This window comes from Pterocles gutturalis, unplaced genomic scaffold (genome assembly GCF_000699245.1).
Source record: "Pterocles gutturalis isolate BGI_N339 unplaced genomic scaffold, ASM69924v1 scaffold12834, whole genome shotgun sequence".
Taxonomy (NCBI): Eukaryota; Metazoa; Chordata; class Aves; order Pterocliformes; family Pteroclidae; genus Pterocles; species Pterocles gutturalis.
In genome coordinates this window covers 25,206-37,489 of record NW_010128368.1, presented here as the reverse complement: position 1 = coordinate 37,489, position 12,284 = coordinate 25,206, and the positions used below count along the sequence as shown (strand labels likewise).

The 12,284-nt window shown below is 36.8% G+C and overlaps 1 protein-coding gene across 1 annotated transcript in view; it reads right to left on the bottom strand.

The window, feature by feature from the left end:
- Positions 1 to 4,364: 4,364 nt before the first annotated feature.
- FAP (fibroblast activation protein, alpha) overlaps positions 4,365 to 12,284 on the bottom strand; it is a gene marked incomplete at its 5' end in the record, with an annotated part of 33,062 nt that continues 25,142 nt past the window's right edge. The window contains 5 exons of the mRNA XM_010079599.1: positions 4,365 to 4,685; positions 5,473 to 5,546; positions 5,810 to 5,882; positions 6,772 to 6,836; positions 9,874 to 9,973. Coding sequence (XP_010077901.1) covers positions 4,584 to 4,685; positions 5,473 to 5,546; positions 5,810 to 5,882; positions 6,772 to 6,836; positions 9,874 to 9,973 — 414 coding nt within the window. The remainder of the gene's footprint in view (positions 4,686 to 5,472; positions 5,547 to 5,809; positions 5,883 to 6,771; positions 6,837 to 9,873; positions 9,974 to 12,284) is intronic.

Sequence of the window (12,284 nt, the reverse complement as noted above, 5' to 3'; positions counted from 1 at the left end):
TAGCATAATTTTCTAGGATGTTTCTCTCAACTCTTTAACTGTTGGTGCAAGAAAAAATAATTAAAAAAATTAAATTGTCAAGATTTGGGAATTGCTGACTTTCAAAAGTAGAAAAGTAAAAACATTCCCAACAAATGCTTTCAGAAAAGTGAACCCCCCACATTTTTCTGTGTATTTCTTCATTACATGTTTATTATTTTATATTATTATCCATTACATATCTAAAGAAATGGGAGGGAGGAGGATGCATCTTGGGGTATCAGGCCCACACCCTTTTCTTTCTTACACTGCACAGGAAGCATTCTGTCCCTAACTTTGCATGGGTTCAGAGGCTGGGCTGTGCAGGGCCTTTTATTTTCCTATCCTTGCTACATGATAATCAGCCAAAAGAGCCCTGCATTCACCTTCTGAGAATTAGTGCAACATATATAGGAAAAACATATGCAACTCCATGCTCACTGCCATAGATGCTGGTGGGTTTGTACCTCAGGAAAGAGAGCTATTGTAACTATGCTGCAGCCCACATGGTCTATTCACATAAATTGGAATCGCTCCATTAGAAGTCAATGGAGCTGCATCAATGTGCGCAAGCAGAAGAGCTGGCCAAGTATGTACTAGTTACTTTACATTCTGAGAAGACAATGTTCATAATTGAAAGTAATACCAAATGCTCTTAGCAAATACTATGAATTATTCAGATTAAATATAGAGCCTTCAAATGACTCTATAAACTGTATTAAACAGCTGTGCCTTGTAATTGGAACTGACTGGCAAACTGGAAAGTATTGAATGTATTCTGAATTTGACTTGATATCTGAGTCAAATGAGTATAACACTAACCATGCTCTGGAGCCTGGCTGGGGTTATACTTGCTTTTCTGCTAATGCTGTTTTCTCTCCAGGCCTTTTCTTCTTTGCAGCTGCAGTAATCCTAAGTGAAGCAAAGGATATAGTTTTCCATGTTTGAGGTATGAGGATTGCATGTTCATTGATAGGTACAATTCACATGGCATGAATGAGGCAGATGATAAAAATAGGTGCTGGGGAATTAGTGGTTTGTAGTGGACCCAGTGGTTTTGCTACTATTTATGTACACTTCAGTTTGTAGAATAAAGCAGTTTTTGCTTTGCAGCTCTAGCTTTATTTTGTAAAAGCTAAACAGGATTCATAGTGGAAACTGACTTGTAAACAACTATATGTGTGGCTATTTATCAAGGTCCTGTCTACTTAATTCAGAATAACTATGTCCCATCTTCAGAGCCTTGTATACTTCGTTTATATGACAGATATATTATTTTCAGAGCCTTGTATACTTCGTTTATATGACAGATATAATAATCTGAGATTATTATTCAAAAGGGAAAAGAAGAGCAGAAAGTGCTCAGCATTTTCTGAAAACTGGATCCTCTAAAACTTTTGAAGGTGGGAAGCAAAACTTTGAGGATATTATTTCATCAGCTTAGAAAAATCTTGTCATAAAAGCTATAATTTCTTGGTTTCATAGTAAGTTGTGTCCCAGTGGTGGCTCTTACATACCATATGCTGTCTGCAGTGCTGTTAATATCTACTCTTTATTCATGTGTAAGGCTAACCCTTAAACATACTTTTGTTAGCTTCAGCTTGATCCCTCAAGACAAGCCCTTTCACCTTGAACTGTGCTGAAGCTGTGTTACAGAAGAGCCTGTACTGCACGTTAGATTAAAAAGGAATGGGGCAAATAACTGTCCAGTGAATGTTTGTGGTGATGCTTATAACATAAATTGTGATTGTAGACAGCAATGCAGAATGGAAAAATTGTCTTTCTAGAGAAGAAAAGGCTCGGGAAGATCTTAACACTGTATATAAATATCTGAAGGAAGGGTGTAGACAAGATGGAGCCAGGCTCTTTTCAGTGGTGTCCAGTGACAGAACAAGAAGCAACAGACACAAACTAAAACACAGAAGGTTGCGTCTGAACATAAGGAAACACTGTTTTACTATGAGGGTGACGGAGCACTGGCACAGGTGGCCCAGAGAGGTTGTGGAGTCTCCATCCCTTTAGATATTCAAAAGCTGCATGGACATAGTCCTGGGCTACCAGCTGTAGGTGGCCCTGCTTGAACAGGGCGGTGGGACAAGATAACCTCCAAAGCTCCCTTCCAACCCAATCATTCTGCAATTCCGTGATAGTGAGATGGGAGGTTTGAAGTGCTCTGCACCATTTCTAATGAATGACTGCAACACTACCTGTTATTAGCACAGGCTAGCAATTTGATGTTGTCTATGTTTTTAAGAGGTTTTTTGGACACTCACAGCATCCTCAAACATTTTTCCCCCAGGTCATCAAAATACATGGTTGCACAGTCATAAAGCTTTCAGGTTAGACATTATTGCAGCAACTCAGTGTAAATGTCACACTCTGCTGAAGACATATTCCCATTCTTTGGCAAGAACACTGTGTAAGGCAAATAAATTAACAAGAAGAAAAACAATGAAGCAAAACTGACAGCATCATGATGCACTTATTTGTTCATGTTTTATCCCCACAACTGCTTCCTATAAGTCAAGGTAAATGGTGAACAGTTTGGAATATGTGTACTCTGATTGCCTTAGGAAACAAACAGACACAAGGGCAGATTAATAATGAAAGAGCTAATGCATTCCTTGGGAAGGAGGAACCTTTTGTTATTTTATTTGACACATTTTCCTGAAATGTTCTATTCCAAATACTTCCAGAAGCTTCTGACTACAGACCTGTGGGTCGGGTGTGAACAACACATTACATCACATTGTTACTTATAGTACCCACAAAGGTCCAATTTATCTGGTCAGATTTCCAGAGCTTATAAGATTTTCAAAAGTATAAATAAAAATAAGGGTGCAGAAATTTAAAGAGAGTTTACTATATTGTTATTTATGTGAGATTGATACCAGGCTTTTTTGAAAATTGCTCTAGGTTCCCATTGATATATTCAGGTATTTAAAACCTTTAAGCATTTGGGATAAGAGGCTGATTTTTCTCTCTTTCACCACAATTTTGTGAAGGTTTTTGTGGTGTTGTATCAGTATAAGAAATTGAGAGTTAGATCTCAGGAATTCGAACTGAATTGTATTCCTTATTTGTAAAACAACCACATTACTGAAACTACTGTTGTGTGCAGCAAATGCACGTAGGACCACATAATCAACATCTAATTAGCCCCACTTCATGTTATATTTGCTTAATGTTAAATTTCTTAGAGCTATAATTTTTTATTTTAACCATTATAGCAGCTGAATTTTAATTACATTACCAGCAAAAAAATCTCATTAACATCACATAATTGGCAGTGTTTCCAAAAAAACCTGAACTAATTGAGTATGTTCTGAAGAGTTCCCATCAAAGTATAATTTAACCATTACAAACAGCTTGGCGACTACATTAACATAAAGATGTGTCTGAGGAACGTTCTCATGTGTGGAAGATCAGATTTGACGTTGCCATTAACAAAACGAAGGAAGCTGTTACATAGCAAATCACTTCCACATTTTAATGATTTTGGCTAAACCCCACACTTTTTCCACAATCTTTTTCAGTTTATTTTGTACTCTCACCGGCTAATAGCAGAGATGAGATACTGTGTAAGACAGACCATGGTTCTCATGTAGTAGGCTAACTCAGAATTTTTTAAACACGTGACAAGAGAATAATTTAATCTACAATGGATCTCTTGACAATTATCTTGTTCATACTCTTATATTATTACAGGACTCATTCAATTACTAAACAAAAGAATACAAGTATTCAAATCACTATTAGCCTCTAGCATTTTTAAAAGACTCCCTAAAATAGTTTCACTGGAAACAAAACAAAGAAAGCCTGCATAATCCTTTGATCCTTTCCCTCCAGTCTGCGATGAAATGACATTGAGATTAATTTGAATGCTGAGGTGATGATTAGAGATTAAAACCAGGCTAAAATGGCTCACATATTCTGAATACAGGGAGAAAAAACACTGCGATAAAATACCTATCATGAATGTCGTGCATTTAAACCTGAACACTGAGAGTTTTACAGAATCAAGGTTTCAAATAAGTTGAAGGAAAATTGAACACCACATTCAATATTCTGGATAATTATCCAAACTTCAGCTTTAAATATTTTGTGTTCCTACCCTGCTTGGATTCTTTACAAGAAATTGGAAATAAATTTTGTGAAACTGGTTCTTGTTAGGGTGCTAATTAGGTACTTGCACTGCTTTCTTTGTCCTTTCCCATTTTACAGTTGTACTTAACAAATGCAAACATATTCATTTGGCAGTGTGCCTTTGCAATGGACCACCTATCTTTGGATTGCAGAATGTAAGTTTGAGCAAGATGGCAATACATGCACATGGCATTTTACATTCTGATTTTATTTTTTCTATCAAACAGGTGTTAAATGTGCCACAACATATAACAGCATAACATTTGCTAATATACAATATCAAAAGTGTGTAAACATCAAGTTCAAAATGTCAAAGTTCCTGTTATCAATTCACCTGAAAACTATATAACCTGGGCACTGTTATCATTGTATTTTCTTGGAGACATATCAGATACCTTAGCATGCTCTGAATAGCCTACTTATTCTGACAAAGAAAAACATTGTTTGAGGAAGTGGGTCATATGCGTGTAGAGATGTTTGCTGGAAAGGCCTGGAATTCCATGGTTCTGGTCAGTATACCACTGAAAAAGAAGAAAAAAGCCATAAAACATGTTATGTTTTCAATTCTGCAATAGTTAAAGAATAGAAGAACTTTATTTCATTACCATATAGAAGAAAGTGGATGCCTCAAGAAAACAGAGGGACTTGCTAATCTTTTTTCTCATCAGTTTCCAATATATTCATATTCTTGCTGAAAAAGAACGTTTCTAAACTTTATGTAATCTAGGAATAAGCATTACTCCCTCAGTACTGACAAGTCAGTTGTAGCAAGTCAAGCAAAAGACCTTTGAGATGCCCTTAGGGATGAAATGTCTTTGACCTGCTTCATGGCCTTGACAACAGGGGTCACAGTCTTGCTTAGGAATACTAGGCTCTAAAAGGTGCAGAAACAGAGGTTAGCATGTAATTCTGAACAACTTTTCCCCTGTTCATCTTGTTCATTCCATATTTATATCCCTAACCTCTTGCCTATGTGTTTCTCTCTTTGCCTGCACCTGCACTCCAAGCAAGTTTTGTGCAGAACTTTTTTTTTTTTTTTTTTTTTTTCGATCCTGGACATACTACTTGAATACCTTATATAACCTTTTTGCTTGCTAGCCTCCAAAGGGCAAGAGGGAAAAAAAAAAAAAAGCAGGCAAATCCTTTGAGGAATAACTTGTTTATGAAGAGTAACAAATGCACTAGCAATTGCCAGATTCTGAAGCATGTTCAGATGAACTCGGTTCTTAAAAACATTGCCAAATGTCAGATAAGCTTATTGATAAATCTACAAACCACTGCTCAAATGAATAAACGTCTCTTATTTACCATTGCCTGGAAATCCACCTGTGCATTAACCAGGGCTTTTGCAATTTGTGCTGAGTTTTGAAAATGTACATTATCTGAAAAAGGAAAAAAAGAGCTTGGCTGTTGAAACGTGTAACTACCACAAAGCATAGAGTTATAGTGCATTACGTTGTGTCCACTAATTATCAAGTGATACAGGTGACATTACTAAGAATGAGTAAGCATCTTATAATATGTCATATGGAAATCTACCAAAGATATAAGTACCGACCCTAATCAAAGGCATAGAAAGATGCTTAATGTTTTTCAAACAAAGCGATTCTGTCTCTGTATTTGTACTGCCATTTGCAAACCTCACCATCTGCTGTTCCATGGATGAGAAGATACTCTACGTTTTGGAAATTCTTTGCTCTTGCCATAACAGTTGAATTCTGTTGAGAGGAAAAATGAACAGTTCAGCTGCTTCAATTTAAACCACTCAGTCACAGAGCTGAAAGGCTTTCACTACATAGTAGAACAATGATCAAACACTTGGACTGGCATAATAATGACTGCAATGACTTCATATCAGTCTGAGATTATAATAGAAGCCATATATATTTTAGTGCCTTTACTAAGGGCCAGTTCATGAAAAGCCCAGCACTAGCCATGTGTCATTCCCTGAACACTGTAATTGCTGGCTACACAGACAGCTCTACCCGGGCAGTTTGGTATTGAGCATTTCTGTTCTTTGAGTTGGGATGGAGAATAGGTATTAAGCACACGATTCAAAATCTTTAATAGGAGTCTAACTTCTATTCTTTGGGTGTTAATTAAGGCCTCTCTGTATCCAGAGCTGGCATGTGTGCTGCTAGAGGAAGCTATAGACTTCCTGTCAATGTGAAAAAAAGAAGAAAGGCAACCTGTTCCAGGTAGGGGAAGCTGTTCTGACTGTTTAGCATGCTTGTGATGTTATTATCAGAGAGCTAAATTTGCATGAAGCAGTTTGCATACCAAAGCTAAGAGTACCAACCAAAACCTTATCAACATCAACATTTTAACCTCTCTCACGTGAGTTCTTCCCTAGGCTAATGGTTTGTATTGGCAGAACTGTCTGACTTGTCCAAGTGAGAAAATAAGGATAATTCAATTTAGCATATTTAGGATTGATAAATACAAAACCACAAGCAACTATGGAGATATGAATTTAACTGCAGTAGCTTAGCTGCTACAGGACCGCCACTATGAGAGCTGGTGGGTCATTTTCCTTCTTCACAGTTGTACTTGTCCATGGAAGTGTGATTTGTGTAAGGCAGATGAACACAGAAGGAGAATTCTCACCTTGTAGTGCTCAAGATTATCGGATTCTACAGGAAGACCCATAAATCGTTCTGTGTAGATAGATGCTGTGATATTAAAGAAGAAAAAAAGCTATAGATAAAGAACATAGAGATATTTTTGTGCCTCCAGTGACATGTAGCAAATTAAATGTTTATTTTAACTGTATCTGTTCTACTTGGTTTCCTCATAATACACCAAATTTAACCATATTTTTAAAAAATCCACTATGAAGGTTAATTAATAAATGTCCTCCAAAATGTCCTTGTGGAAGTAATGGTTTGATACTCATCTGTGGAACCAACAGAAGGTTTTGTGGATAAAGGTAATTAACTGATACTGCTTTATGCTATTGGGTTGAACTCCAGAAGTCAGCTGAATAAGCCACTGAGCCAATAAAGGTGCATGGTGGAAAGATGACACAGACTGTTTTTGACACCTTAAAAAGACAAGCTGAGCAGAATTCCAACATGGGATGTGTATGTGTATATACAGTAAATATGGATATACATGTTGTTCTTTTCCTATTGAATGGATATATGCAGCAACTGCAGGGAGCAGGAAATGATACAGGCTTGCACTGGGAAAGTGGTGCAATTGCTGTTCAGATCTCTGTTCAATTCCTTTTTCTAACTACAACAAAGAGTGTTAACAGATTTGACAAACAAATTTGAATAACTGAACAGTATCTACCACCAAGAAATCAGTAGGAATAGCTGTCTTTGAGCTGCCTGGGTATTTGTAATTTAACTAAGAGCTGTTATAAAAATTTGTGGAAAACTGACGCAGCAGCTGTCACTACCAGAACATTACTTTCTTCCTGACCTTGCCTTGAACGAGTAGCTGACACATATTGAGCAGTCAAGCTGCAGTATTACAAGAATTTTATTTATTTAACAGAGTCAGGGCTTTCTGACAAAGAAGAGCTGGCATCTTTCCCTCCCATAAGAGAGATGATGGCCAATGTGATCCGTAAGGAATTGGGATTTTCTATCTTGTCCAGTTTGGTACACTGCCTTAGAATAATTTTGTTAAAAAGTAGAAATGAGAATCCTCCCAGGAAAGGAAAATGACTCAATACACTCACGTTACGATGGTTTATCATGTATCCTTTATGTATGTTACCACTGAGTGCTAAAGATGTGTACTATGTCTCCCAAATCAGCCAAGTGAGGCTCCTGAAGATAATCTGTAGTAAACAAAGTACCAAAAAAAAAAAAAAATCTAACTAGCCTATCTTTTATCAAAATCTTTTATCATTCAATGAAAACAGAAAATGTGCAATATCTGTTGTCAACATAGTGTCAAACAACCATATTGGCATATTGGGCTTAAGTTTTCAATAAAATAGACTCTTTCTGAACGGCTGGCATTTCTACAGTATTCTGAGCCAAATTCTCCACTCTCTTTTACCAGTATAGTTACAAGAAGTCCACAGAGGTCAGCAGAATTGCATTATAATGACTGGTGAAAGATTCAGCTTGTCAATTACTGAGCATGAAAAAAGGAGATAAATTGTGAATTTTAATAAAACAGTCACAGATCTAATGCTTTTAACTATACGTTGTCCCTGAATGCAGTTTCCCTTACTATCTTATAATTGTTCAGCTGTTACAGGCTCTGAGACAAAATGGAGGTGAGTGGGAGGATTTCAGAGAAAAGATTATGGTCCAGACTCTGCTCTGTGCATCTAAAAGAGGGTGGGACAGAATTTAGAAGCTCTAGGGGCCAGTACATCCTCTGACATACTGCTACTACTTAGAGACTCAAATATGTAGCATCCTGTAGTTTTGCCCCTAACAGAGTTCACCCTAATGTTAACATGATCTGTTTGCCAAAACTTATGACTCATTACTTCCTTATGTTTCCTTCCTTCCTCAGTGGAGGTACATTTGCCTGTTTGGATTTTACAATGTGGTTTTAGCAAGATTCTTTAACTCCCTCCTGAAAATTCAGCTAAAGTAAAGATTTCAATGGTGTGAGTCTAATCTATTTTAATTTAAAAACTTCATTCCATTTTTAATGGTTGGACAATTTTTTATAACTCTTATTTTATTGAAGGACTTTTGCAAAAATGCTGTTTTATGCCTGCATTCTGGAAATAATTTTGCAATAATGAGTGAAAACATCTTAAATAAATCTTGATGCCAGTGAAAACATGAAGACTATACCTCCTGTGTCATACAAATGTTTCCCCCTTTGTTTGCAAAACACCATAAATACAGGAATGTCTGTGCTAGCAGTAAGGGAAGGAATCTTTCCCATTTAACCAAAAAATTTTCTCATAACCAAGACTTCTTAGCAAACAACCATATGCTAAGTAAATGTGTTCAAAGTGCTACATTTTGCTCATTGAAAACATGAATGCCATGATTCTTTTTTACACTAAGGTTCCTTTACACCATGCCAAAAGCACAACAGGTCTGCAAGTAAGTATGAGTATGTGCCTGCTTTATTCACACTGTAAGGCACTGGGAGTATACTCCTGGAGTTGTTTCCTCTGAACAGTTTTGAGCCTAAGTCAATAAACATAAATAAAAATATGTCTCATAACACAACACAGAAGATGTGTCTGAGAAACATCTAAAGGGAAAAATATTTAATTAAAAAAAATATTAGACACAACTGAGTCCCTCTCTTTTCCACTGCTTTTGGAAATAACTTCACAATCATCAAGGATACCGATTCCCGACAGAGATCTTCTATAGTATCTGAAGTTAAAGTGCACTGTGATTCCATTACTGGCAGAAAATTCATTTCAGCTGTTTCTGAATTCAGTGACACTTTTTTAACAGGATTTTTAGGGAGATCACTCCTGAGTATAGCAGTTTATCAAGAGTGCTTTACATACTTACTGTTACAGATGTGCATATAGAATTATCTGGGCATACTTTCTGTGTGAGAAAGTCTGTTCCAAACTGCCAGTTGCAGTCAGTTATTTTCAGCAAGGCAAACATTAAAGTTAAGATCTTAAAAGTTTTATGTCTAGGTAATTGCAATGCCTTTAAGTTTCATATTGCCACACTCCTGCCATGATTTAATTTAGAAAGTCATTAAATGCTACATCTTGCTTTCCAGGTCAGTATTCATGACCAGTTTCCATACCGTAATATTCCCAGCTGGAAACAGGAGCCACAGCCATTCCACATTTAAATACTCCACTGCCAGATCCAAGTGCCAAAGAAGTTACGTACCCGCCATAGGACTAGGGAGAAATCACAGACAGTTTAAAATTATTGGTGAAGTATCATTTAATTTTCTGAATCAAACTCACATAAATGAATTCCAAATTAAATATGCTGCTTTGAATGCATGGAGGACAAAGCAACAAAAGCTTTTTAATTTTTTTAAGATTTATTTATTTCAAATGGATCTCATGTGATTTCTTATGAGAGAGATTAGGCAATTTTATTGAATCACTTCTTTTTTGCTGCTCCTTCAATGTTTATCACAGGATACTCTTCTTATTACCACTTACGATCATGGAAAAATGTAAGTTGGTAGGGTCCTTCAGGGTAATCCAGTGCCACCTCTATCTCAAAACAGCGCTAACTTCAGATTTTAATGAGGTTGATCAGAGTCACATCCATGTTACACAGCCTTTCTACTCAATCTGTTTCTACACTGATCACTGTAATTGTAAAAAATGTTTCCTAAAACCTAAACAAAACTTCTCTTGTGGAAGCTTGTGTTCATTGCCTCTCATCCTTTCAGTGTGTGCCTCCAAGAAGAGTTATAGGTTTTTACCTCCCTTAACAAACTACCTAGTTTTGCTGATGATTGGTATATTGAACCAACTCCATCAACATAACTAACAGGCTCAGCTACTTGACAACTTGCGGTTGGAGCAATTCCTCCCTACTGCCTACTTCCTGTTATTTTCTGACCTGATTCCTCAAACTGGGACCCAGCAAGGCAGAATAAGTTCATAGCTGGAAGTTAGGTAAAGTAGTAAGTGAGCCTAGATAGCAGAATAGGTCCGTGCAACTGTATGAGGCTAGTTGCTGAGACAGGAAAATACTGTAAATAAAAAGCATTTGGTTTGGCTGTCCATATGATGTGGAACTGGGGTTGGAAAATACTTGTATAAGGTCTTTGGGGAAAAAATGGGTTACTGTTTACTTTGGAATGGAGGGAGGGATAAAAATATGGGTTATGTCATGACGAATTCTGAAGATTATCAACCTCCTCAGTAGCATGTTAAAGACAAAGGGAAATAAGCAAAACTATTAAATATTTTTTTGTACAAAAGTAAGCTAGTCCCTCCCTCCTCTTGACCTTCCAGCTTGAAATAACAGTGAAGGATATAGTAATGGAAATAATAATTCGTACAATTTTTCCAGCTCATTTGATTGGCTCATTTGATCTTTGACAAGATCAGTCCACAAGGCTAAAAAGTAAAGGATTAGGATCAGGGAGATAAGTCTATGCACTGTAACAGGCAGAGAGACAGAGCTCAAAACCTGAATTACTTCAGTGGTTTTTTAAGAGCTTTTGCCATCCAGACGCATTTGGTGAGTCTGAAAGTACGACGAGCTGCACAGTTCATGCATACCTGCTAAGCTGCAGCCTATAAATAAGGAACCACCTTTCAATTCTTTTCAAAGGATATGGACCAGGAAGAGGTATAGTAAATAGAAAAACATGGAAAAAAAGACTGTCAGGTTTGGCAATAGTGCCGTTATTTGAATATTATATCTGCTACTGGGATACAATGCTTTAGATGTGTGAAATCTCTTAACTGGTTCTGGAAACACTGTGGTGAAATAAAATATGATGTGATAAAAAAAATATTTTCATGTGACCTTAACTTACGTAATGTCACTTTAGAATTACTCATTTGTGTCTGTGTCACTTAATTTCACCATATGTTACCCCATTTTATCCTGGTGTTATAGCAGTGTCTGACCAAAGTAATTTAAATATTAGTTGGTAGAAGCTTCACAGAAAGATTTTAGCAACCCTGCTCATGTGCTATCTAAGATCAGGCAACTTCTATAGTTACAGTTGAACTGAATCTTACAAGATCCATCCTCTAGTGTGTTTCTGGGCAAGCCTCTTACAGTGAAACTGGGCCAACAAAAACAAACAAACAAACAAACAAACAAAAACCAGCAAAAAATAAACAAAACAAACAGTGACAGATCAGAAGAATTCTCCTGGCAAAGACAGGCAGTTAAAGAGAATTAAATAAAAGGTCTTCCTGAATGTTAATCAGAGAAAAATGAACATGTATAAAGAGAAAAAGATTAGAACATGTTAATGAGTGGCTAACATACCAGTTTATTCTGAAAGCTTTTTTAGCTAGTTCTGCCTGTTACTGCTGGATAGCTGATACTGATTTACTCAGAGAAGAAGTAAGGGTGGCTAACATAGGTCTGGCCTCCAACCCCCTTTAGCATTCCTTACAGTACTGTTCCTAATCTAGGAGACCCTCAGGTGTTTCTTATCAGCTCGTTCTCCTGCATAGTATAATTCTGTTATACTGAAGCTGCTGAAGCTGGGTAGGAGACAGG